The 26,536-nt window shown below is 41.9% G+C and overlaps 1 protein-coding gene across 1 annotated transcript; it reads right to left on the bottom strand.

Moving 5' to 3' along the window:
• Positions 1 to 1,491: 1,491 nt before the first annotated feature.
• Positions 1,492 to 26,536, bottom strand: SLC15A1 (solute carrier family 15 member 1). Its single transcript, XM_036394175.2, has 23 exons — positions 26,463 to 26,536; positions 22,469 to 22,491; positions 20,850 to 20,934; positions 20,625 to 20,766; positions 17,780 to 17,899; positions 17,522 to 17,621; positions 17,209 to 17,299; positions 15,291 to 15,374; positions 14,110 to 14,192; positions 12,457 to 12,543; positions 11,377 to 11,466; positions 10,114 to 10,158; positions 9,988 to 10,017; positions 9,778 to 9,866; positions 8,515 to 8,596; positions 7,624 to 7,749; positions 6,206 to 6,355; positions 5,744 to 5,793; positions 4,987 to 5,097; positions 4,748 to 4,844; positions 4,130 to 4,276; positions 3,167 to 3,274; positions 1,492 to 2,205 (listed from the first exon to the last, which is right to left on the bottom strand). The coding sequence occupies exons 1-23, from the start codon at positions 26,464 to 26,466 to the stop codon at positions 2,017 to 2,019; spliced, it is 2,133 nt and encodes a 710-aa protein (XP_036250068.1). The 5' UTR covers positions 26,467 to 26,536; the 3' UTR covers positions 1,492 to 2,016.

Genomic DNA, 26,536 nt, shown 5'->3' with positions numbered 1-26,536 from the left:
GAAAACATTTAATTTCAGCCCAAAGACCGATTCCCCACACACAACTTCTAAACAACTTCACTGCAATGCTGAGAGGAACTACCTGGCTAGGCACAGGGATATTTTAACTTTAATTACTTAAATCCCTGTTGAAAATGAGACTAAAATCCTGTCACACACAGCTGTCTCCATTCTACCTTATAGGTAATTTTCACTTCAACAAAAAGGTTCCCTATCTAATTTTACAGAATTATTGGCTTTCTAAAGATAAACCACATCCATCATGTTGTAGACAAGTTAGTGGGTTTACTAAAGTACTGAAATACAAAAGCTTATGGTTTTAGCTTTTATGGTATAAAAACTAGACACATTACCTATATTTCAAAGTGAAAAAAAGGGAGTGTTAAAATGATAAACATTTCACCTGGCATGGATAGAGTAATAGGCAGAAGATGCTTCTCTACTGGATACAGTTAAGAGATAATTTATTTTGCTTAACTTGCATGGCAGAAGAAAAGCTAGCTACTCTGCCATAAATAAAGCTGGTATAAAGTTCCCTTAACTCCTCAGAGAATGGCAGAGAGCCAACGGCTCCTGTGGCTGTTACAGTAGACCCTCAGTTCCATTGGCTGGGGGACATGCAGTATCACAAATCCATGGGAAAGGCTCTCCCCAGATGACCTGAGAGACCAAGAGGGGATTACTGCCTCTGGGTAACAGGACTATCTCTAACACAAGCAAAGAGTGCCTTGGACTTGCCTTTTCCAACTCCATTTGGAACTGTCTTCCTGGGTGAGGGACTCTATTGTCAGTGCACATGGAGGCCTAGGGGCCAGCAGCTGCAGTGGGAACAGGGGGCACAGGGGCCCATGGAGCTGCAGTGTGAGCAGAACACCCGTGGCTTGAATATGGGTGTCTGTGTCATCACTTGCAAACACCAAAATGGAATTGCTGTAAAATAGGATGAGAGTATTGGAAGACAGGTGTGAAAGCAGCTGAAAGTCTGGCCACGCTACTGGAGGGGCCAGTGAGTCCAAGCTGCTGGAAAAAGTGTAGGATGTAGACCCTAAAGTACGAGAATTACCAAAACAACATGCACTTCATACCCTGGCACTCCATAACATGGAGCTCAGGACTGCAGGAGCAGGTCCTGTAAAGCAGCAAAATTTCATCTCCCCTAGCATAAATGTACCATAAGTGGTATGGTACATTCAAATAGAGAAGACCAGCACTGATCCGTTAGCTTTAAGTGATGGAGTGTGTAGATAAAGGCACCACAGAGGTGGTATTGAGTTTTGTTACCATGCAACTGTAAGCATGTTCTTAAAACACTTTCCTTATTTTGTTGTTATGTGAGTTTTATTGCCTTTGCTTGTTCCAAAGGTCATTTGTTGTTATCATTTTACCTGAGTGGGCACTTCTAATATTAACTAAAGACATAACAGGAGTTAAATGGGCAGTTAACAGGCAGACAAAGCATTATATTACAGTGCACATCCAAGTTCCTGCCACTTGGAACACAGACAGCATTTTAATCTGATCACTGCCAGAGCTTTGCTCCCATTATCTATAAGGAAGTACAAAAGAATTTAAGGCACATGTGACCTGCTCTCTTCAAGTAACAGCGATGCTAGAGAGATCATGCAGAGAGCTTGGCTTCAATTGCTGTTCCTTGACAAGTCTTGTTTCCTTCACGATATAAAATTGAAATACAGTATAAAAATACATCTTTTCAAAGGGTCCAATAGTTCCAAGTCAAATTTCAATATTATAATGCTGTAATATTTAAGATTGAGGTACATTAAGAGTGCAACTTCTGCTGGAGTTTCTTCAGGATCCCAAATTCAGTACAAGAGAGAGACACATATTTTCCTGTTGCTTCCCTAGACAGGCTGCACTTTAGGTTAAAACAGTTTTGCTTAATGTCTTCCACAAGACATGTAATCCAGAGGTGTCATTACTGATACCCTGGTTCCTCTGACTGCAGGAGAGTGAGTGGGATTTCCATGATTTACAAACACTCCTTGAATACAGCTTTTACAGTCGAGAATCAGTTTCAACTTCCTTTTCATTGCTGTCTTGATCCTTCTTGTCTTCTTCCTTTTCTTCCTTGCTGAACTGGGCTTCAATCTCATTTGGATCAATATAGGTATAAAAAGAAGCCATGATAGCAAAAATGATGCAAACTACCAACAGCAGGGCAGCAAACAGCACATACTCTGCCCACTGCAAAGAAAAAAAAAATCCATAATTTAGCCACCAATATTCATTTGAGTATTACACCATTTTAGTATTTTCAGGAAGGAAACTCAGAATGTGAAACTGAGTAAACATAACAAGTATCATATGGCTTACAGGACTAAGTATTAATTAAAACATATAATGCATGTTAAAGCAACTCAGAATTGAGGCTCTTTTGGCATTTCTATCTTCACTGAAAAAACAAAAATTCTGTAAATGCTGAAAAACTCTGCAACATCTTTTTTTCTGGAGGAACTGGGAATTGAGTAAAAGACTGAGAAGGAAACTCAGCTCCTTCCTCTTGGTCAGATCTCTAAACCAGGCTGGCACTGAGTCTGCTTACAGCTGACCTAGTGACCACAAATGTGGGCAGAGATCAGAAAAGCCTCTACCTGAAAAACCTCAACATCTCTGTTTCATGCTCTTTCTGATTTAATTTAGCTTAAACTGCAGACTGCCAGAGCGGTTTCAGAGACAAGCTCTTCCCTCTCTCAGATAGCCATTTTAATTCATTACAGAGCACTACAAATAAATAGAAAATCTTGTACAACTGCTCTTCACCAGGACAGACATAGTTTTTATGCCCCAAATAATGAGATTTGAAACAAATGAAGCCAGAAGAAGGGATGTGGCAAGGATGTGGTATGCAGGTGAAGGCTCATTAGCAATTAACAGAACTTTGGCAGGTCTTATTCCATTCATGCAGAATTTCAGCTCAAATGTTCGCAGACTTTCTATACCATGAGAAGAAATTTACTGCAGAGATGCTGGAAACTGCTGCTTGCAAGGAAAGGAGCCTGGCAACAAGAGTTAAGGATGGCGAGTAATAGGTAAGTAGAAACCTTTGCAGAAAAACTATTTGTTTTATCTGCCATCATTTCCCACTGGATTAGAACTGCTTTTCCCCAGTGTAATATAATAGCACACCTACTGGTTGCATGCTTACCTGCTCTTCGATTGCAGATACCCCAGCCACGATAAGGACAATTATGTTACCAACAGCCACAGTCAGCAGCCATCCAGCCTGCAGCACTGACTTCATGTTAGACGGGGCCTGTAGGGACAGACATTTAACTTTTGCTGGTATCATTTATTTTCTGATGCATTTACTGCAGTCTTGACCTTACAATAAACACTGTTTCTCTGTGAGGAAACAGGATTTCATGGTTTGCTAGGTTTTGGTGGTGGTTGGGGTTTTTTTTAAATTTATTTTTTGACATTAGAGATTGCTAGAGAGCTAAACAGGTCCAGAGAAGGCTTTGAGGAACAAGAGACTACTAGCACACTAACTGTAACACCTTTTACTTACACACACCAAGTAACTAACAGGTGCACAGGTGTAATTTTACATCTCAGGAACACATGGCACACATGACATGAAGAAATCAAGTGCATCACCTAGCAAATCACACCTTACAACATTTCCATCACTGCAGTTTCTAGATTCAGAATGAAGAGAAGAAATACACACAGCTACTAAAGTGGACTCAAGAGACAAAGGAATTCAAAGTGTTGAATTATAACACTAATAAAAGCTAACAAAAAGGCTGTATGGAGTAAACTGGTGGGGAGATGAAGTGCCACTACTTCCTCATTTTATTTTTGAGAGCTCTCCAGGTTGGTTTTATTGCAGCAGTACAGTTGCACTTATTTTCAATAGATAAGTGGGAGGAGGAAATCTGAGGACTGGTAGTCAAGACTTCAAATGATATAACTCAGCATAGCTTCATGGAAAACACCAAGTCCTTGGTTAAACAGGGCCAACTTGCATCAGTCTATGCAGTCCTTCTAGGAGCTGTGAGGGACATAGGGGTCAAAGTAGCGGCACAGAACCAACACTTAAAACCAATACATCATGGAAGATCTTAACTTGCACCAAGGTTCTTACCTCAGGAAGAAGAATACCTACCTGTGAGTATGAAAATTCCAGCCCAGTGACAGAGAACAGTACTTCTGCACATGTAAGAAGAAAATACTGAGGGATCTGCCAAGCCATATGGACTGTATTTGGTGCAATATCTTCAAAGTGTGTAATGATAAGTCTGTTTTCAACACACTAGAATTAAAAATAGCATGTTAGGAACAGTAATAATGAGTGTGCACAGTTAAGGCATCCTAAGCAGTTCTATAATCATATAGAAAGTTCAGAGTAAATAACAAATATTGCACATGAAGCACTGCATAGGTAGTTATAAAAATAGCTTTTTTACAGCAGACGTCATGCAAATCTGTAGTGTCTAACACGGCTAAAGGTTTAAGGCCATTAGTGGTGATCATGAATTCTTGCATTATGTTATTATTGTAACCATGATTATTTTTATAGTTAATAATAGCTTTGTGTCCTGTTTAGGATACCAGAATTCCACCATCTATACTTAAAGATAAGAGGAAATTAAAGGATTAAAGACAAGAGGAAATTAAAGGATTAAAGACAAGAAGAATAATTCTACAAATGTTTTTTTAATTAAAGGAAAGTATCAACATGGAAAGGAATTCTATATTGTCCATGCAACAAGTGGCAACTCACATCATCAAGTGAAATGGTATAGGCACTACCATATCCAAATTCCTTTGAATCTACTGTACAAGTGTACTGAGGCAATGAAGCCTTAATGGTATATGACCTGAAAAAGAAGAACCCAAACTCCACAGTTCAGACCATAGGTGTAGTCAATTGTGTGCATCACATGTTTTAAAAAGCTCTGTGCCCTTTTCCCAAGGACAGGTATGTCTAGGAGATTAAATAAGAATAAAGGAAATGCTTACCAGCCTGCATTTGGAACGACACTGTAATTACTGACAGAAAGAGGTTCCAGTACTCCAAAATTCTTGTCACCCATAGTAACATTGACAGGAAAACTGAAATTGCTTATGAACCTTTAAAATGGAAGAGTGATCAAAAGAGTGATTAAATACTACACAAAACATACAGGAGTCAAAGAATACAGGTTTTACTTTCAATTATATATTCGCAGCACATATATCGAGTCTTCCCATTTAATGCCTTTTTTTTTTTTAAATCAATTAGCCTTTTGGAAAGAACTCTAAATCTCCTAGAAATGTAGCTAATACAAAAGGCAGTTAGATCCCCATCAACCCATTGCCTTAGGAGAACATCAAAAGTGAGTCACTACTTTCAACCAGTAGGAAATGCATCTGCAAGTGGGACATGCAGAAGAAAAGCAGAGAGGGGAGAGGTAATCTTGGATACCACTTACCCAGGATTAAAAATGAGGTATAGATATGTAATCCATGCCATTTGTTCAATAAAAAAATCTAGGCAATGGAACGAAGTATACACTTCCAATTTTAGCTAAATTATACCCAAGCAGGTGTGCAAGATAACTTAAGTGAATCGTGACCCAGACATTATCCCATCCACTAAAACATCAAGGGAAGTGTCCAGCAAGATGTGAGTTCCTCAAGTATAGAAAACTTTACTTCAACAAGAAGAGGCTACCCAAAGACAGATTGAAGAGAGAGTCATACTACTGTCAAAATTTAGACAACAAAAAAGCTCTACCTGACGAGACTTTTTCCATCTTCTGGTTTTGATGTGATGTTGTCCTCTATCTAGTGGAAGAGACCATTATAAAAATATGCTGTTGGCATCAGAGAACAGCTTAAACATGCACTATTGCACAGCAGTGGGACTTAACAGAGGCTTCAGAGCAAGACTCCAGACCTTCCTCTTTAGGTTCCTACTAGCACACACATCTACTAAAAAACACTGTATGACCACACACCTAAGTCTTGGTGAAAGTGTAGTTGTCAAGGTACATGAGAAATTGCTATTTTTTTTCTAAAGGACATCCTGGCGTACTCCCTGCAGCTTACCAGTCTTACTGGTCCAGCAGAGACAAGGAGAGACAGAAAACAAGACAATGGAAAAAAATTATCCAGAGCTTCTCCTCTCAGCCTCACACACTCCACATAGATGCTTATCAGAACATTGATTCATGTCTTAAAAAATAAGCAGACTTACCCAAGTAAAATTGATGTCCGTTGGAACCCATTTAAATGCCAAAGTGTAGCGTTGTCTCTCTAGCAGCTCCAAATGCTCAGTTTTATTTTCATTTGCAGAAATTATGTCTAATGATTGCAGCTTAGAAGTCTCAAATGTCATGTAGCCAGTCTACAAAGACAAATTCCCATGGATTTCTGTGCAACTGCATATTTGTCTATTGAGGGAATGTTATGGGCTCTGGGAGGGTCAGAAGTTTACACATGTTACTTCTGAAGTGCCAGAGATCATGAACATCCCCTCACTTTCATTTTTGATTTGTTTTCTACATCAAGCATTAATTCCATTTGATCATGATTTTTTATTTGGTTAATTTGCTACACAAGCTTCAAAATTACATGAGCTTCCCACAAGCATTATGGAATAGCTGCTCTATTTTCCTATTTCTTGCTCCAGATAAATCAGGCTTACCATAACCACCCAGTAAAATTTTATTCAGCCACAGAGGTAGCACTAGCATATAATGTGAGGCAGTATTTTTTAAAAAAGCAGTAATGCCATGTTTTAAATATTCAAAACACATTTATTCAACATAAAATACTTAAACCATTAATAGACATGTTAGCGCTACACTAAAATAGGCTCTTTGTTTTGTAGGATTATCAAAAGCACTTTATAATCCACATCTGGATGATAAAGTGTCTGTAATAGGGACTAGAGCATTTTATACCTTTCATTTTCAGGTGTGTACCATGGTACATCAATTCCCTGTCAGTATACAGTTTGGGTGCCCTTATCTTCTCTTCACAACTCTGTTCCTGTGTGAAGTGAATTTGGAGGAGGTTGGAGTAAGATCTCTCCTCTTCAAGGGAAACAGAGCTGCAGGCTATCAGAGAACACACTTTCTAAGTTCCCTTATCAAAAGCCTGCATCAGAGCCACCACATTTTGCTGTCAATAGAACTACCAATGCTGTGCTGTATTAGAACCTGAAAAAGTTCTTTGGCAGCAAAACATGAAGCCTAATGTGTGATGTGGCCATAGAAGAAGCTCCCTGTTCAGGTAAGTCATTGCTCACAGTAATAGCAGCAACTCACTAGAGTTGAATGGACATTGACTGCAGGAAGGGGCTACTTTTAGAAAATGGAGCCTTTTTAACAAGAGTGAAATTTTCATCAAGTTCCAAGTTACTTAGGTTTAATGTCAGAACAAAGTAGTAATACTTCAAATAGTTACTATTTCTTCAATCGCTGTGTTTTCATTAACAATTCATTCCACAATTAAAAAAAAGAAAACATTAAAATTATTCCAGTAAAAATGTCCTAGAAAATAATCAATTTTGAACCATTCGTTAAGAATTACTCTGACTTACTCCATTCATTTTTTTCAGCTTACTTAATTTTAATTATTTTTTAATATTCCACATCTGCCCTTACTTACTTCCTTATTAGGTGCTACATCCACACTCTGAAGTTGAGGCTGGAACTGAACTGTTGCAGGAACAGCACCCAGATTTATTAATTTAATTTGAGTTTGCCCAGCTGCAGGGAAAACTGGATTGCTGTTCTATAGGACAGAAAAAAAGGTAAAATGAGTGCCCTAAGTCACTTGGAAAAATTCCTATAATTACTGTAATCTTTATTATTTCATGTTGAAGATGAGCATTTGCCTGCTGGTCTGTGACTGCCTGACAGAGGAGATTGGAATCAGGTTTTGTTACTCATCTCACAAGGTGCCTTAGGAAAGAATTCTCTCAACCTCAACAGACACCTCTAGACAGCTGCTCAGATCTTGGGATGCAATGGATCACCACCCAGAGGTGTTGCCAACATCCCAGCTACAGGGGAAAGATTCATTGGGCTCAGGCATGGCACCTCCCTTTGGGGCAAGGAAGATTAGGGGAGACAAATCCTTTCTTGAGCAAGTGTGCATCCATCACCTTTGCACCTGCTGTGATGGTGCTTCCCAGACTGTCACACTTCACCTCCAGTCTAAATCTCAGAAGAGGTCAAACATACAAAGCTGCCCTCTGGTGGGCCAAGCAAGTGTCTGGTTTCCAGCTTCTAGTCTCAGTTTAGAGATTGAGGTTGCCTTTAATGCATGATTTGTATTAACTGCAATGTGATGCCTTGCAGAATGGTGTTTGTTGCTTGTTAATTTTACTATGCTAACAACAGTACTGCAATCTATTTCCCCTCCCTCTACTTCTATGCTTATGTGATTGGATCCAAATTTAGGAATCTTGGCACATTTTCCCCTTAAACACTCCTTTTTTTTCCTGAATTAATAGCTAAATATTAATAGTAAATACTTGCATGTGGCCGAACTTACATCTATTTGCACTTGCACGAGGGCAGCAGCAACAAAAGCCATGGAGCCGAGGAACATCCCCACTGTCATCTTCTTCAGGGGCCTGGCACAACAAAAGACACAAGAGATTTAAGAGAAGGAGCAATTCAAAGCTTCAGCTGCTTGTTTTTTCTTACCACTCTGGGAAATTCAAATGGCCACAACTAGCACATAATCACCATTTGGAGGGCTGATGTTATTACAGAAAGTCTTCTGCTAAGCTCTCAATTCATAGTTACACTATCAAGAAATACATCTTTCCTGCAGCACCCTAATAACCTGTTACTCTGCATCTGCTGGGCTCAAACATTGACTGGCCATGTTTCTTAGGTTCCTGAAAAAAAATCTGGTTTTGCAGGAAGAAAAAACCCAATCCAATACAGTTGTTAGCTGTAAAACAAGAAAGAGACAAGAAGATATGCCTTTAAAAACAGGGTGACAGCTTGTCTCCATATTGCTATGTTTAAATAAGATTGAACAAAAATTGTCAGGGAAATTTGTTGAATTAGGAGACATCTACTGGCATGCAGTTAAGCTGTAAGGATAGATTTAGAGTATATATGTCATTTGTAGCATCATTTATCCAGTGCACAACACCCACAAATGGATGACAGTGTTCCCAGCATAGCACACACCCTAGATTTTTAACAGCTATATGGAAAACAGCAGTGCACTTTAGCTCTCTGAAAATTGTCTGAAGAACTGTATTCTCTTCTGCCTCTCCAAGCACCCTTGCAACGGCCAGAAACTTCATTAATGACATTGAAAAATAATGTGTAATACCCCCAAGGCTCCACCTAGAAGGATTCAGTAAGCCAGACTCCCCGCTGAGACTGAAGAGGAAATGTCTTGTGTCTCGGTTGATTTTAGCCCAAAGCATGACAAATGCCAAGGATGAATGTTTATTTCTACCACCTATTCTTCAGGAGAGAGAGGGGGTAGACATAAGGGATATGGAAAACAATCAAAACCATCTCTCCTGCAATCAAAAGATTTTGTCCTTAACTGAAAAACATTGTCACTCTTCTCTTAGATTCTGCTCTTATAATCTCTGATGCTTCTATATACCATTTGCACTATTCTGGATTTTTGTATATTTTGTTAGAATATTAAACCATTTGAAATGCACTTCTCTTTCATCCTTAGCTAAATGCTTGCTCTTTTCTTACATTAGGGCTGGAAGAGCCAGTTACAGAAACCAATAAAAGGAGCCTCTGTTGAAATCAGATAATAACATCAACTTACGTAAAATTCAGCTTGCATTTCTTGATTAAAGGATAAACCAAAGAATCTACAACTGGGACCATTATAACAATCAGGATTGGATTCACAATCTGAGGAAGATGAACATGAGAGAAAAATTAAGTATTTTTCAGAGTGCATTTTCTTAGTAAGGGCAATATATGTACAATCTTTCAGAAGTACTTGAAATTGGCAGATAGAAAATTAACATACCTGCATTTGGTCTGGTTGAATTTGAAAACCCTGGTGAAGAAAAAAAGAAATAATTTTTAATATTGTGACAACAAATAAAACGGGTCTGAAAAGCGTTAAAGAAAAAATGAATAAAAAGTAACCTACAAAATCCCCATTCATTGCTGTGGCTTGCAGTGTCCATCTTGACCCCTTAATAAGAGAAGAAAAAAATTAGGTGTCACAGTAAATCAATGTTCTAAAGGTCCTTTTGAATTGTTTCCTAAGTGAAGTGTTGGAAAAGACATGCAATACAAGAAAAAGTAAAGCTAGCTTGCTATGGGAGCATTCTTAGTCTGCAATGTAAACCTTTGAACAAAGTGAGACCCATGGCCCATTCCACTTCCTTTACTTGTTTTGTGAAATACAGCAGAAAATAACTTAGATGCAGAAATCAGCTGCAGACAGGGCAGGGCCATCCTGTGCAGGGCACTGCTGGGTGCTGGGCACAGGAGCCACCCTGGAGCCAGCCTGAGCCCCAGCAGCCCACATATCCCACTCAGCCATCCTTCCTTCCTTCCCAGAGCCAGAGGACAAGCCAGGGCCTGACCTGCCTGGAGCCCTCTGCCTCAGAAACTGCCTGTGGCTGGGACAGGCGGGGCAGGCTTCAGGCCTGAGCCCACCATGGGACAAGAACGCTACTGCTGCATCTGTGACAAGATCCTTCAGCCACCCATGGAGATTTACCCAGGGAATGAGTACTGTGCTCTGAATTTCATAGCAGGAATTCAGAGCTCCAATTGCAACAGGTCACACTGGCAGCTACAGCTCACAGGCACTGGACTGAAGCACTAGGACATGGGGAGTCTGGAGCAAGCTTCCTCCAGTCTGACTTGGATAAGGTTTTCAGCCCCTGGCTCTCTCAAGCATCTTCCTAAATTCCCACTTCAGTGCTTAACTATAACTGATGCTTTTGTGAGTCTTGAGCACCCAGTTCACCAAGTGAATGGGAATTACAGGCTCACACTTCTGCTTGAAGGTGTAAGGTATTTATAACAAGCTGTGAGTGATTAAGCAAACTGGCATCCAGATCATTTAAACCCTGCTTCTCCAGCTCATTTACACAAGGACCCTAAATTTCATCTGACAATTGACAATTGAAGAAACATTAGTGCTAAGAGAGCTTTAAATTACTGTTTCATCCCCTGAGTCCCAGGCTGATAGAAGATTTGGAGAGGCCTCAGTCACTGAATCTGTCCTGGGTGTACTCAGATAAACCAAGATTGCCCCTGGCTGCAGATCATCTTGTACTCACATGACTCAGTGACTACCCTTTTGCAATAAAACCAGAATAAAAATTTGTTTTTCCACGCTCCCATAGAGACTGACATGGTACCGCTCTAGTTACCAAGCCAAATAATTTCTACTTACCTGCTGGTCAAAAACTGCCCAGAACATGGGGAGAGGGATGTAAAGGAAAAGCACCCTCAACACCATCTTTATCTGAGCAATCAGTCGTTTCTGCAGAAAATAAAAATTACACAAGAGGAATTAATTTAAAAAAGAAAGGGGAGAAAGAAAAAAAAAAGAGACAGTTCCAGACTGCTACTCACATGACAGCAACAGGTAAAGGCCTATCATGTAATGTTTACCCACACATTCAACTTTGCATGTTGTGGCTATATCTGATGACTTCTGTTAAAACAGTACAAAGTCTGCTTGTGTGGGAAGGGCTGCTGGTTAAAGGTGTCTGATATCAGAAAGACTTGGGCCTCTTTACATGTACACTGATGGCAGCATGAGATTCAGCACTTAGTGAAGTGGGCATTTGAGCAATAGGCAACTGAGGAATTTCACAGAAGAACAAAGCATACAGGCAAAAGGAAAATAAAGGTGACAGGCTAAGGTTTGTGCTGGCGTTGGCAACAGGGCAGAGAGGATAGCAGGCAAGGGACAAGTTGGGAACTATGGGATACAAGGCTTTGAGAGTCATGATAAGAAATTTTACTGAGTGTGGAAGGGATGCAGTTTAAGTGTTTACCTACTTAAAATGAAATTCCAAAGCATAATTCTGATGTTTCATACCAAGAAAAGTATTATGGCCCTGTGCATTAACAATGACAGGCAGCATCACTTCCCTTTTCCTCTCTGCAGCCATGAGATATGGGAAATAGAGAAGGAAAGATAATGCTTGCTATTTCCTTAACCTAAAGGCTTAAATGTTTCTATTTGTTTGGCAAGGGAAAGTCTTTTTTTTTGTCACCCTTCAATTTCCCTGGACAGCCTATGATTACAGAGCATTGAGTCACACAGCTCTACTTTCTCCCACAGGAGCTGAGGAGATAACCTGCAGTGCCAGGAGAGCACTGAGGTTTGGCCACCTCATCAGCTACTGAATGATGGAGAGGCCCAAAACTATTTGCCCAGTGCATGAGGCAATGGATCAGAGCAGACAGAGAGAAGCTGAGGGTCAGCAGATGCCACAGCACAGGAGGCTCCCCCAGTACTTACATCGTACTTGTCACTTGCCCAGTCCAGCCAGTGCTCTCTCTTGGGGAACCTCTTGCTGCGATGACGAAACCTGTTTTTGATGGCAAACTGAGGAGAGATAGAATTATGTTTCATGGCACTACAAATACTTGAAACTACAAACTGGTTTGTCATTAGAGATGATGCTCTCGGCTTCTTGTGTTTAGAGGGTGCTAAAGCTGACTTGACTTCTGTTACCCACTCCAGTCATCTAGGGGATTGTTGTTTTTAAGGCCTCACACTGCATAACCAGCAGAGAATGCACTTGGGGTTAGGTGGACCAAACAGCTCAGAGCAGTCCCTCTCCATGTGCAGTGCTGTGAGGAGCTGGAAGTTCTGCCTTCTTCAGCTTACTTTTATACACAGCTGTAAATAGAGTAGTGTCATATGCACAGGTTTTCAGAGCTGCATAGCTGTAGGAGAGACGCTCCTATGACAAGCTCCATTTGTAGGTATGTCTCACCCCTTGACATTGAATATACACAAATATGGTCCCAAAGAACTCCTAAGATTTTCTGCATGGAATAGCATTTACAGCCAAGCTGGGCCTTAGGAGCCACACGCTAAGTAATGGCCAAAGTCACCTACAGAGATTTGGTTTTGACAGTGCTTACAAGACAGGCAATAGGCTGAGCTGTATAAAGATGGCAGATCTGTAGGCGTGTGTTGATTTGGCATGGCCTGACTTTTAGTAGTGGGGGAGTGCCATAGCTTCCACCATGTCTGACAGAGCCACTCTCTGATAGCTCTGAAGATGGACACGCTGCCGGCCCAATTTGGGAGGGTGGTAATGCTGTGATGACATATTTAAGAAGAAAGAACAGGGCACCTGCAGTTTTTTGCCCAGAAGTGGGGAAGCGCCATGTTGGCACTGCCCACAGGAATACACCTTCAGCAATACCTTTAGATTTGAACCTGTTTTGCCTTTGGAGTGGTTTTTTTTTCCCCAGTTCTTGTCTCAACTCATGAGCCTTTCTTTGATTTTTTTCCCTCTCCTTTGACCAACTGTAGGAAAAAAAGCTAAGCAAATTACTCTCATGGGTGCCTGGCATTTGGCCAATGTCAAATCACAACAATGGAAAATGAAGAAACTCGGAGATGAATAAATAGCATCTCAAAGTTGAGGCTCTGCAAAGTTGGGACCTGCAGTGCTATTCGTGTAGATTCCACTCCTTTCCTTGCAGGATCACTCTGATGTGCAACCCCAAGAATTTCCTTAACGCAGTGGGGATCAATAAAAGCATTGTAAATAATGTTCTTCTACTTCTAATAAGTAATAAGTTTTTGCTGATAAGATGCACTAGTAGCTCTGCTCTTGACTCAGCTCAAGGCATGTTTGTCTCTTTCTGCATAAAGGGGCACCAATGTGGAAGGAATGATTCCCACAAGTTGGGATAAGTTTTTACATAACACTGACACCTTATTTTGTTTCCTATGTGTATAAATTCACATATAAATCAAGATATGCATAAAAAGACACCCTAAATGTGGAGGTGTCAGTACAAAGCCTTCTGTAATAAAGCAAAAACCTTCAGAAACTTTCCTCATATTAAGACAGATTTCTGATTTAGGCACATTTACAGAACAGCTTTAGGAATGGCTGCCAGGGGTTTGGGGAATGTAAGCAGTACTTACTCCAACACATTTGGAAACTTCAAGCATTACATTTCCTTGTGGTTTAACTTTCTTGTACATTCTGCTTCCAATTACAAACACAACTACAATATGCAAACAGAAAAGCAACTCAGGATTAAACTAAAGTAGTGGCAAATAATTTGGTACGGAAACTGCAAGTCAAGGAGGTAATCAGGGTGGGAATAAGGCTCCCAAGAAGCAATGCAATTGCCTATTCACATGCTATCATACAGTAAGACCAAACAAATTAATACCAGCAGATTGCTTCTATTCAAGACAAAAAACTAAATCTGGAAACTCTTACAGTAAGTGCTCAGTGGGAGGTTTGCTCGACTGAGGGACGGTCAAAACGAGGGTATTTAGGACCTTGACCCTGGCCTTGCTGTAGGGGCTCCTTTTCAGGAGCTCACGATGCTGCAGCTCACATCATGCAGGGACACACAAGGTTCTGCATGAACTGCTGGACTGGCCAAGGTGTCCCCTGCTCCCAGGCACGTTGCTCAGCCTCATCATCCCACACACAGGGCAGGACACAGGCAAAGCCCAACAGCCACCATCCAGCCTGGGCTGGGCTCATGGGCAAGGCGAGGTCTCTGGGAGCCAGGTGGGCTCCCAGTCAGGACCAGGATGACAAGGACCATGAGGGATACTGTAGTACCTAATGGCACCCCCAGTTTCTTGGGCAGCAGTAAGGCTCAGGGAATGACCTATAGCACAGCTGGTAAAAAGGCAGGTGTTTGAGAAGTACTGACATGTCAAATACGGGATTTCTCCAGCTCAAGGACTATTAGTCACAATTAGTTTATAATCCTGGACTAGAGATAATATCCAAAACACACATTTTCTGAGAGTTCTCACCCTACATTCTAAAGATCAATTTGTACACAGCAGTAATCCAAGAAACACTGACAGTAATTCACGTAATGGACAGAATTCAAGGAGATGTTCATGCCTCAGCCCAGCCCCATCCAACTCTCCCGGCAAATCAGACTCTTCTATGAAAGTGAGTGCTTCAGATTAATCCCACCCATCTTCCCACCCAAGAAAAAAATTAAGTCAAAAATCACAGAAATGATCAGGTATTAGAGGTCAATACCTGGGAATTCCTATCACACTCCCATTATTCTGAGATTGTTATCATCTAATTATCAAGGCAACAGGATGGCAAGAGATTCACCTACCCAAGGCAACAGCCATGAGGATAGCAGGAACTCCAAAAGCGAGGGGGTAACATTCCTGTTTGCTATGAATGCCACACTGTGAAGCTGAAGTAAAAATAACATCAAATAAAAGTCCCAGTCAGCACTGCTGATGTTTTCCATATGGCTTCTGGTCTTTGCATTCACTGAAAACTCTCGGGGGAACAACAAATCAGTCTACAGACACCCTCAGAGTGGAGGATCAGTATCCAACTTATCTCTCATTATTGGAAAGGGGATTTATGTATCACAGAACGGCTCAGGTTGTTAGGGACCTCTGGGCATCATCCAGGCCAAGTGCCCTGCTCAACTAGGGCTACCTGGAAGCAATTGTCTAGGACTGTGTCCAGATGGCTTTTGAGTATTTCCAGAGATGGAGACTCCGCAACCCCTCTGGGCAGCTTGTGCCAATTGTTGATCACCCTCAGAGTGAAAAAGCGTTTCCTGATCTTCAGAGGGAACCTCCTCTATTTCAGCTTCTGCCCATTCCCTCTTGACCTGACAGTGGGTACCACTGAGGAAAGCCTGGCTCTGTCCTCTTCATTTCCCATCAGGGATTTTTATACTTGGATAAAATGCCCCCTTTGCCTTCTCTTCTCCAGACCAAACAGCCTAACGCCTCTCAGGATCTCCTCACAGGAAATTTACATCTAGTTTTACACTGAGACATAAAGAATTACACTACAAGGGTCAAAAGCATGTCCTTAGTGAGAAAGGAACTAGATTACAAAAGTTTTGGGCCAAGTTCATAAACAAAGATTCTAGTGACGTAAGTGCAGCTTGTTGAAACAAAATCACAATCACCAGCCCCCTCCCCTCCTTGGCATTAGTCACAGATTTGACTCTCACTGACTTCAGCACTATAAAATAAAAGACTAAACAAAATCATTACATTCTTCTCCATACTTCTTCTAAGAGGAGAATTAGATAATATGGTTGGGAAAAAATGGTAGCTTGCAGATAACTCATGTCTTGATTTAGTTGTATAAGTCTTCTGGTCAAACCTTTCCAGGCAGAAACTGGTTATCACCTCCCTTATCTCATTTTGTCATTTTTTCCCAAGGAATTTTTCACCCTGAATCAGCAAGGAAGTAAGCTACATGCTGTGCCTCATGCATCTCTATTTCCTTTTTTGGGAAAGTATAGAATTTGCTTTAAGCAAACACCTAAAACTCTTCTACAGAGTCTTTTCCAGTCGAGAAATACAAAGGCCAGAAGTTCAGCCTGCTGCTTTTGGGATATTCCAGAATTCACATGCTCCTTTCCTTAATTTTCAGAAAAGCAGCCTTGTGAAACTGCTGGCAAGTGCACCCATACAGCACCATCTGTGCAAGCTTGCCACAGAAATCCATATGCATATAGGTTAGCAAAATGCTGGGTTTTGTTTAGGATCATGCTATTCTTCACAAGCAAAAGAGAACATAACTTTCTTATTTAACAATATGAAAAATTATTTACTTTGTCACATAGATTCATATATTTCTACATGCAGAGATGCTTCTGTACTTAGCATGAGAACATTTCCAGAGCAGAAGGTTCTCTCTTGCCCTTCCTTTCCCAGGAAGCAATACAATTCTTTCAAGTGTGATACTTTCAAGGTATTGGAAGATGTGACACATTTGTACCTTAGTGGAATTAAAACGTGCAGTAGGCATGCAAGCTGCTAGTCCCAGCATGTCTTTTCAGATCTAGTACTTCTGACCCTAAAGGCAATGAAGGCTTTCAACTGGCTTGTTTTTGAGAGTACCTCATCTCTGAGAAGCTGGATGACACACTGAAGACTATTTGCTAGATAACTCCAGTGTGTCAGAGAACAGAACCCGAACTTTAGCCGGACTGGACTGCAATCCAACGCACCTTTTCTGGTGTTTAACAATTGACAACAAACATGTGACCTTACCTCTGATAGTTGGAGTGATTAAAGTAGATAAAAGACTTCCAGCATTAATGGACAAATAAAAGAGAGAGAAGAAGGTACTTCTTTGCTTTTCCTACAGTAAAAAGAGAAAGATGTTTAGAAAGGCTTAGCCACAACCACATTGATGTGCCTAGATCAAACCTGTTTTTGAAGTTCAAGACAAATAATTAGCAAGCTCCTTTTTCAGCTCCTCAGGAAAACCCATGCATCTATCTAAACATGTATAATATTAGAGTACTATAATAGTCAAACATTAGAGAATCTGTATAACTGAAAATCTGAAGGACATTGTTACCTGATCTTCTTCAAACTGATCTCCACCAAATGCTGACACACATGGTTTGATCCCACCAGTACCTAAGGCAATAAGGATCAAGCCAACCATGGACAGAGCACTGGAACAAAGGGGAAAAGGAAAAAAAATCATTTTGGGTTAGTTCTTACAGCATATATAATAGACTGGTTGAAAGAGAGTTGAAATTCAACTAACATAAACTTAAGTTGTCTCATCTTTCACCTGCCTGCAATAAAAAATGTGTACAAGGCAACTCACATGTTCACTGCGATAGCATCGGGAGAGCCATCCTGGTTGTGATCCGTCAGGTCATTTATGGAGCCCACAGACAGCACCGTCTGCCCAATGGCATAGACAATGGACAGGTAGAGAATGGTCCTGTTGTCAAGACAGGAGATACATTTTCTTAGATATGTTAACACACAGACAGATAATTCCACAGCTAATGCAGACTTCTGCTTACTTTAAAGATTCCTGGTAATGAAAAAAACTAACAGATACAATAAGTTATGGACTGAACTTGTCAGAAGCTACTATAAAAATCAGGTCACATGCCACAGCCACCGTATTTCTATTCTTTTATTATCATTATTCTACGTAGCCTTTAATTAATTAAGGTAGCCTTTAATTAATTATGATAACATGATAACAAATGGATTCTATAGGTCACAATATCTAGGTCACAGTATCTTCAGTGGTTGCCTTTTTAATGACCAACTCAAGAATGCTATTTTCATATGTTTTTATATGCTGAAGATCAAATAGACTACTCTGCAAAACTAAAATCTGCAATTTACACTGATTTAAGTATCATTAAGCATTCACTGTGTTTAGATTTTAGTTGCAGGAGTAAAAAAAAAAAGAAAAATCAAAAATCTGCTTCACACATGGCAATACTCCTGAAATACTGTTGTGAACAAACACTGTATAACGCCACCTTTTTCGCTGTAAGTCTACCAACATTTTTACACTCAGATCTGAGTAAGAGCTGCACTGAAGAGTGCAGGCGGCAGGCTTTCAGCCTGACTACCTTGGCTAGGAGGTGCATAGGACAATATTACATATTCACCAGGTCTTCCACCCTGGCTTTAGGGTCCAGTCCTCTTTTCTGTAAGTAAAAGCATTCTCCATTTTCACTTTGTTGGACCTTAAGTACACAGCTGAAGTTTAACCCATGTTCACTTGTTTCCTAAGGTGGGCCTCCGTTCAATAGGCACAGACACAGGTCTCCAGGTTGGAGGAAAAGCAGGAGAAACACAATGCAATGATGTGAAATTATTTACAAACCCAGCTTTCAGGAGTGGTCCCAAACCTAGTGCAAGGTAGGAGAATGAAGGACAATGCTCAAAGACCTAGAACAATCCAACTATTTGACATAGACAAGAGATCCTCACAGCAAGCTTGGAGCAGCGCCCTGACACAAGAGGGACATTGACCAAGTTCCCCTCACTTTAAAACAAGGTTTCTCTGACTTAAAATTGACCTTGCCTGTAGCAGAGTAAAAAAATTCTATAAAGTTGGGCAACATGGAGTTGGCTGTTTAGTGGTATTTAAAAGATGGAGTTTAATGGGTTTGGTTTTTAATTGCGCTTCCATAGAGTTACTTTATTTACCTAGCAACCTGGGAAAAAGTCTCCAATTAAAGTTGAAACTGAGCTGATCAGGAGTGAAACTTCTGGGTTTTATTTGTGAGGCTTACAAACCCACTGCAAAGACTTACATAATTGGCACTGCATTGATGGCAGACAATTAAAAAATAAATGTGGGTTCTGTGCTATTTTCCCCAAGAAATTCACATCCAACAATCTGTGAGCTGGTCCTGTCACACTTCTTGACAGACATTGCACCAAGTACATGGACTGTGGACGATTGGAGCCTCTACTTTAAGGGTCCTTAACAGAGCCTAGGTTATCTCCCTCTTGACATCATAGATTTTTAAAAAAAATTCTTGTTTAAGCCTTCCTCGTGACACCTTGCTGCATTTTTGGGTGTTAATACCTAATGGCATATCCTAAAGCCTGTTTTCTCTTGATTAAGCCGTCCTAACAAGCTCCTGTTAAAGCTCTGGCCCTTTCAGATGCAGCACAGGCATATCCAAGTGCCAAAGGATAAGAGATACAAGCTCTGGAATGTTTCATCTTGATAAAACATGAAAAAGCCAAAATAAATTTTAAAAAGAATCCACAGCATCTAGACAAGCAAGTGCACAATATATTTAGGCTGCAATCTCTAAGACATCCCGCTAGTTACAGTGAGTTTGCACTGCTCAGAGCAGCTGCACAGAGCACACAGGGCTGTGGTCGCAGCCCTGGGCTCCCAGGGGCTGTCCCTACAGAGGAAGAAGACAGTGCAGCTGACTGCACAGCACATCTCTAATCTCTGGGAGACCTTTGGCAAGTCCGCTCACATGCATGGCTCATAACCCTCCATAAAATCTTTACTGTGCTTTCTCTCAGGCAAAGTAAACACTTTTAGAATCAAAACATCAGGAAAGCAGAGGGAGATAAAGCTGTTGGAAATAACCTGGTCACATCACAAAGCACTGCAGTGGTACCTGACCAACCAGACTGCAGCTAAAGACACTAAAGACATCATTTAGAGAAAGAATTGCTACTCAGTAAGACCCCCTCACTGATCTGTCAATTCTGAAAGCACATAGTACTTAAAACTTATTCTCAGGCCCAGTTAACACCAGACAACACAGTAATTCACTATTTCATTGGCCACTTGAAACAGGTAGATAGACTGTCCTATTTAATTATAATCCCCAGTATCTATTTTCACAGCTCAGTGAATACTCTCTTTAGTTTTGCTTATGTTTTGCCCAGGTGAGAGGAAAAACATGCAGCATGCTGGGAAAGCATGTTACCAGCCTTAACAAACTAGCAGATCTGGAACATTTGTTAATTTACAGTGCAGTTTCAAGTCTGAGCTGAATCAGTGAAAACCTCATTCTCTGGTGAAATAAAACACACTATCCTGGAGTAGGCAACACCAGCTCTGAAGCTGTTGTTCACAGCTGCAGTTTTAGGTGATGATTTAAGTAATACTGGTTTCAGGTGAGCTTTCAAGATCTTTGGCTGCTTTCTGAGGAAGCACTCACTTAAACTTTCCCAGCCAAGAGTCTGCAATGATGGCTCCAAGGATCGGCGTCAAATAACACAGAGCAACAAATGTGTGGTAGATGGCAGCAGTGAAGCCGACGTCCCAGCGCAGGAAATTTTTGCAATATATAATGAGCACACCTGTAGGAAGAACATCAAAACAACAGCTTACAAATCCAAGTCAGGCCTGGGCCATGCTCAGCGCAAGGAGACAAGGGACATACCTGCTGTGACAAAGAAGGAGAACCGCTCGAAGAAGTCACTGTTGATGATGAAGGTGGCTCCCAAAGGGAAGCGAGAGCGGGGCCTCTGGAGGCAAGAGAAAATGTGAGCTCAGAGCGGTGCAACCCAGACTAACACTCTTCACTGCAACCCACAGCTCAAGCAAGCTCAGCATGGACTCAGTGGGAGTGGTAGGTACTCAGGGTCTGTACACTGCACAGGCTTCTGTGGGATGACAGTAGTTTACCTGAACCAAGAGTCAGTTTACCTGAACCAAGAGCCAGTTGTCACTTTCCTCTCTTGGTCCCCAGAGGTCTGCACACCTCTCATTTTGCAAGAGACCTTTAGCAATGCTAGAAATGATCTGCAAGTGTTGCACTATGCACCTTTGAGGTCTCCAGCACCTAACCCTTACAGCAATCTTGACTGGTATCTAAAAATACGCAAAAAGCCAATGTTTCTGGAAAAACAAAAAATTAAAACCCAAGGCCAACCAAAAATGCACCAAATCCCTGCAGGACACCAGTTAGAAGCTCAGGGCTATTTTTAAGCACCTGTGATTAAAACAAATACACATAGCCCAGGTGGAGAGGAGGCAGTGTCTGCTCCTGAAGCAGAACAAAGACCTCTCCATGTCTTTTCTTGCCTACAGAGGAAAAGACAAAGCAGTCCTGGCCCAGGAACTGGTGGGACCCATCTCCACGTGAATTTTACAAAAGCTCACTAAAATCTTTTGACCACTTGGGTCACAAACCTCTCCAGTGTTTTGCCATCACCCTACACAAGACCTTATTCTTTAGGAGGGTGTTACATGCTGGTCTGGGGAGGTCACAAGCAGCAAGGCAAGATTTTTGTTTCAAGCCACCACTGCTTCTGTGCCTGGTGGAGCTGTCCTGCACTCCCATGCTGGCACAGCAGCCACTGCTGCGTTTTTTAGTGGCTGCTCCAAACTGGAGGGGGTCTGCATGTCACAGCTGGAGCTGAGCATGGACAGGGCCATGCAAGAGAAAGCTTCTGGGTCTTTCCCAGGTGACAGGCCTTCTGTTTTTCCAAGTTGCTACAGGCAGGCGACTGTACAATTAATCTTTGCTAATATATAATGTGTGCTTGTCCTTGTTTTGCACCATACTGTCCTCTATTACAGTGTTCATGTGCCCATACACACATCTACCAAAACCATTTCTGTTGTTACCCTCATTGGTCAGGAAGCAACAGATCCACCACCAAAAGGTAACCTGAAGGTTTTATATGTTTTATAATCCCCTCTGTAACCTCACCCTGCCCTGGGGATGCCACCATCCTGCTGCAGAGCTCTGACTTTGTCTGCTGAGGGAAAGTCTGTGGAGTAAAATCTTGTAAGATAAGAAATACAAAGGCAGAGCTAGGGCTGCTAAGACACATGTACTTATCAGTTGAAAGATTCAGGGTGGTTAGCAAATTAATGCTTAGCAAGAATTTAATAAGTTACTAGGCTGCTTTTGCACATTTGTCAGTAAGTCTTTATTGTATACCTTTATCGTATGTTTATAGGGTGATTTTTGGGCACTGCTAACATTACCATAACAATGTAACCCAAAGAGAATCAGTAGAGCAACTCTTTATGTGGGAAAATAATACTTACCGACTGGCGTGAAATTCTTCCTCCTGCGGAGGGAAAAAACCAAAATACTAGTTAATTGCAACTAATAATACTCCCTTAAAATCAATGGAAGATACAAAAAAGGTTCAACTCAAAATAAAGAATGAAATATAAACACAGTCCTGGTCAGGGTGATTAAATTTCCAGTTTATTAAAGGGAGACTTTTCATAGTTATTAGGCAAAACTTCACTTGACAGCCTTTGGTTCTTCAGAGTGTGCATGAATTCCTACACTCACAGAAGAGGCTCAAAAGGACTGAGGAGGCAAAGCATCCCATGGCTGCTCACCACACATCATTCAAGGGGGTGGTAAACCAGCCACCCACAGATGATGAGTCCTGTAACAACTCACTCTTGGGGATGTTACCTTAAAGGCAAGTCAAGATTAAAGAATAGGCTCGAGATGCCCTGCCAGGCATGGAGGTCAAGTCCTGAAAAGGGATTTATAGGGGACTGAATATAAAGCCCCAAGTGAGTGATCCACTTTAGCAGGCACTCCCATAACCTGAACCCTTAACCTGGGAAGACCTGAAAGAGCAGAGGGGTCCCATTGAGGGCAGACAGCTGCTTGCAGCCCTGAAGTCACTTCCAGCTGCTCTTGGCAGGCCTTCTACCCCTGGCAGCACTCCAAGTAGAGCCCTGCAGGGCTTCCCCAGCTCAGGAGACAGGCTTGAAGGCTGAGCTTTCACTGTGTCAGATAAAGGCTCTGTGCCCACATAGGATTTCCACAAAGATTTTACATAAAACACATGAGCAAGCTCATTAAGATAAGAACAAGTATGAAATGTGAACTTTGAAATCCTTGCTTGTTAATCGAGTCTGGCCATAATACATCTCTATAGGAAAAGTATATTTGTGAAAATCATTATTTATTCCACAATCCACAACAGACAAAAACAGTAAAATACTATAGCTTTTGACACAATATTAAATCAAGTAATTTTCAGAAATCATTGAAAGAGATTATTCCAATTCTTTCCTTCACTGCTGTGGACAAGTACCTTCACAACAGAGATAGTTGCAAGTGATTCAGCTATGCAGGTGATTCAAGAATATATTTTCCTAGAGAACAAGCAACATTCTGAAAGTGCTAACACACCCATTTCAGGGCACATGCAGGTACACAAGTGTTGGAATCCTGGATGCTGAGAATATTAAACTTTCTGTGCTTAAAGGCACAGACCCACAAGAGAACACTTCATTTGATGTGAGGCTGTGGAGAAGGCTTCCAAAATTGATTGATAGCACTGGGGTTACAGGTGTGTAGTTGGTTAGAAGTGTGTAATTTCACAGGGCAGAAAACTTAGAGTTTGGGGTTTTAGAATATAGAAATAAATACGAAGAAAGATGGAGGTTTTAGGATGGAGGCGGGTTGTTCGTCTTTACATTCTTCTTCCTTCTTCATGGGTTTGACTGGTGTTTTTTAATTAGGCAGAAAAGTCTGCATTGTGGGCTTTGAGAGATCAGTTACTGGGTTAAAAGGGAAAATAATCTAGGTGTTCTTTCTTAATTGGACAGTTTAGTCTTAAAAGGCCTTGTAACAAGAGATTGTTAGCCATTTTGTGCCTTGCTAATGAAAGGCTGCTGAACTCATGGTTGTGAGACTGTTTCACTGATAAGAAATAATAAATACCTCAGTCTGAACATGAACTATTGTCTCCGGTGCCTTCAATCCAGACCCAGAGAAACTGATACACAAGTTATTGGAGATATTGGCAGTGTCCCTTCCACAACCCACCAGAGAAGATACACTGAAGGATATCAAGGTGTCAGCAATAGTCCATCTTCATATCAGCTCCTTGGTTATTTCCACTTGTTGGCCTTTCCAGCACATGTGCACCCCACTGCCAGCTTTTTTACAACATGCACTGAGAAAAACAGCATGGGCAGCTGTTAACTACTGCTGTTAATGTCTCTTAGCTAAGCCTTGGGAAAAAAATATTTAGAATCTGGTTCTTGCTTTGGTTTGGGTTTTTTTCTGCTTTCCTGATGGCAAAAGTATCACCTCTGCAAGAAACCTTACCCAGAGGACATCACGGAGGCAAATTTTTTTCAGACAACATCGTCTGACTTCAATGTTTAAGAGACACTATTATTTCTAAACATTTTGACTTCAACCCTCTATCCTTGTTTTGCAGAGAGGCTTGGAGAAACTCCAGATAGCATAAAGCCAACCTTTCAGCACAGGCACCTAAACTGAGGACTCCACTGTCAGGCAGCTTCAGGGTCTGACCTACAAAGCACAGAGCACCCACCATCTTGCATGATAAATCTGAAGCTTGCTAGTGGCATGTTGGAGCAGTCCCTCTTTGGGGCAACCTTCAGCCCCTCTTATTTTTTCCCCACAAAGAATGACCCGCAGAACTGCTCATTTTCATGATACCAAAATACCCAAGAGCCCCACATTTTTCATGACAAAGCTTAAATCAGAGTTGGGCACTTTGTATTCCCTTAAGACATTTACTATTTTTTAAGACACGTAAAGACAAGAACCACTCCGTTCTTGGCTTCAGCACCACATCTAAATGATTATCAGTGTGCCATTCTCTGCATCCCAACCTTGCAGGTCAGGTGGGGCAGCCTTACAGCTCCAGCTCCCTCCCACCAGGGTGGTTCCTTCCCTGCAGTCACAGAGATGCAGAGGATGCTGCAGCTCTTGCAGCTCACAGTCCGTGATAAGAGATGGGAGCACACTGCCTTGCTCCATGCAGCCATCACAGCAACTCTGCCCGGATGAAATGCTTCCTGTCCGTGGCCACAATAAATCTGTACACACCCATACTGTCACCTAGGATGTTTCTGCCTCCAGAGCAAGCCTACAGTCCTGACACCTGACCTGGGGCACAGACAAGACTATTACCTCTGCTCCCTGGAGCAGCCCAACAGCACCTGCACAAGGATGCTGCTACCAACAGGACATCCCCCTCCAGGAGTTCCTGCTTCACACCTTGCTACTCCAGAAAAACACCCACACAGAAACTATCCAAGCAAATCCATAAAGCAACAAGCCTGATATTCAACGGGCAGACACAGCTGCATCCCATTTCTTTCTCTTCAGAGAACTATTTCAGTTTTCTGGTTGTCTGCCCAAGCCAGCAAGACCCTTGGCAGCACCATTGACATGTCCTGCCTGCTCATTACTACGGTTGCCTGTCCGCAGAACACAGATTTGCTTGCTGAAGATGCAATGGCACTTTCTTGGTTCATTTTTTGGGGGGATGGAGGGTGGACATTTCAGGTTCCTTCCCCGTGTGAGATAAGGTTTCTCCAGCCCAGGAGCTGCTTGCTGTGAGAGACACCCATGTACTCAGACACTGCAGGACCCACAGTCCAACAAAAGGCAACAGAGACATCCGTCACAAAAAAAGTCAGTTTTGTGTCTCTATTACTCAATGTTCCAGTTTAGACAGGAAAAAAATCTTCAGGATTAATTAGATAGATGGGGTTTGCCCATATCTGAATCTTCCAGCTCTTTATCTATGTATTTAAAAACCACTAAGTGAACCCTAGGCAAACACTGCCAATGAAAAAGCATTATATAACATCTGCAGGGAACACTACATTTAACTTGTGCTCAGATCTCAAGCTCCACATGCCTTACAAGTGTAGTGTAGGATAAACCTTACCGGCTCAGCTCTCGGAGCTTACAGAGACCGAGGCACCAGCTCTCGGCTCTCACTCGGCTTTCAAGGCACGGTCGCATAAACCAGGATACAGCGTTTGCAGAGGGAGAGCTGCCCCAGAGGGAGAGTAGAGACCCGAGAGTCGCCGGAGACTTCCTCAGAGCGACACCGAGCAGCAGAACCTGCCCTGGGCGGGCGAGACCCCTTGGCCACGCTGTCAGCTCGATCACGGCACGATCAGCCGGCTCGGAGGGAAGCGGCGGGAGGGATGCTCATCCCGGGCCGACATCCCTCCCGCGGGCCGGGCGCCGCCACCCGCTCCGGGCTGCCCCATCCCGCACCGCCACACCTACCCATGTCGCCGGCGCGGTCCCGCCGCAGCGCTCGGGGCTGGAAGTCGGCAGGAAGGCAGAGAAAGAGGGAAGCA

This window comes from Molothrus ater, chromosome 2 (assembly GCF_012460135.2).
Source record: "Molothrus ater isolate BHLD 08-10-18 breed brown headed cowbird chromosome 2, BPBGC_Mater_1.1, whole genome shotgun sequence".
Lineage (NCBI taxonomy): Eukaryota > Metazoa > Chordata > Aves > Passeriformes > Icteridae > Molothrus > Molothrus ater.
Note: the sequence above shows the minus strand (reverse complement) of the source record. Positions and strands in the feature narration are given on the sequence as shown.

What these genes read in the sequence shown, in the direction of transcription:
- SLC15A1 (XM_036394175.2), bottom strand. An exon ending in TCTTGGCTGGGAAAGTTTAA is followed by an intron (nt 17,900 to 20,624) that starts GTGAGTGCTTCC and finishes TCTTGACAACAG; the next exon opens with GACCATTCTCTACCTGTCCA. An exon ending in ATCAGTTTGAAGAAGATCAG is followed by an intron (nt 17,300 to 17,521) that starts GTAACAATGTCC and finishes TTTTTACTGTAG; the next exon opens with GAAAAGCAAAGAAGTACCTT.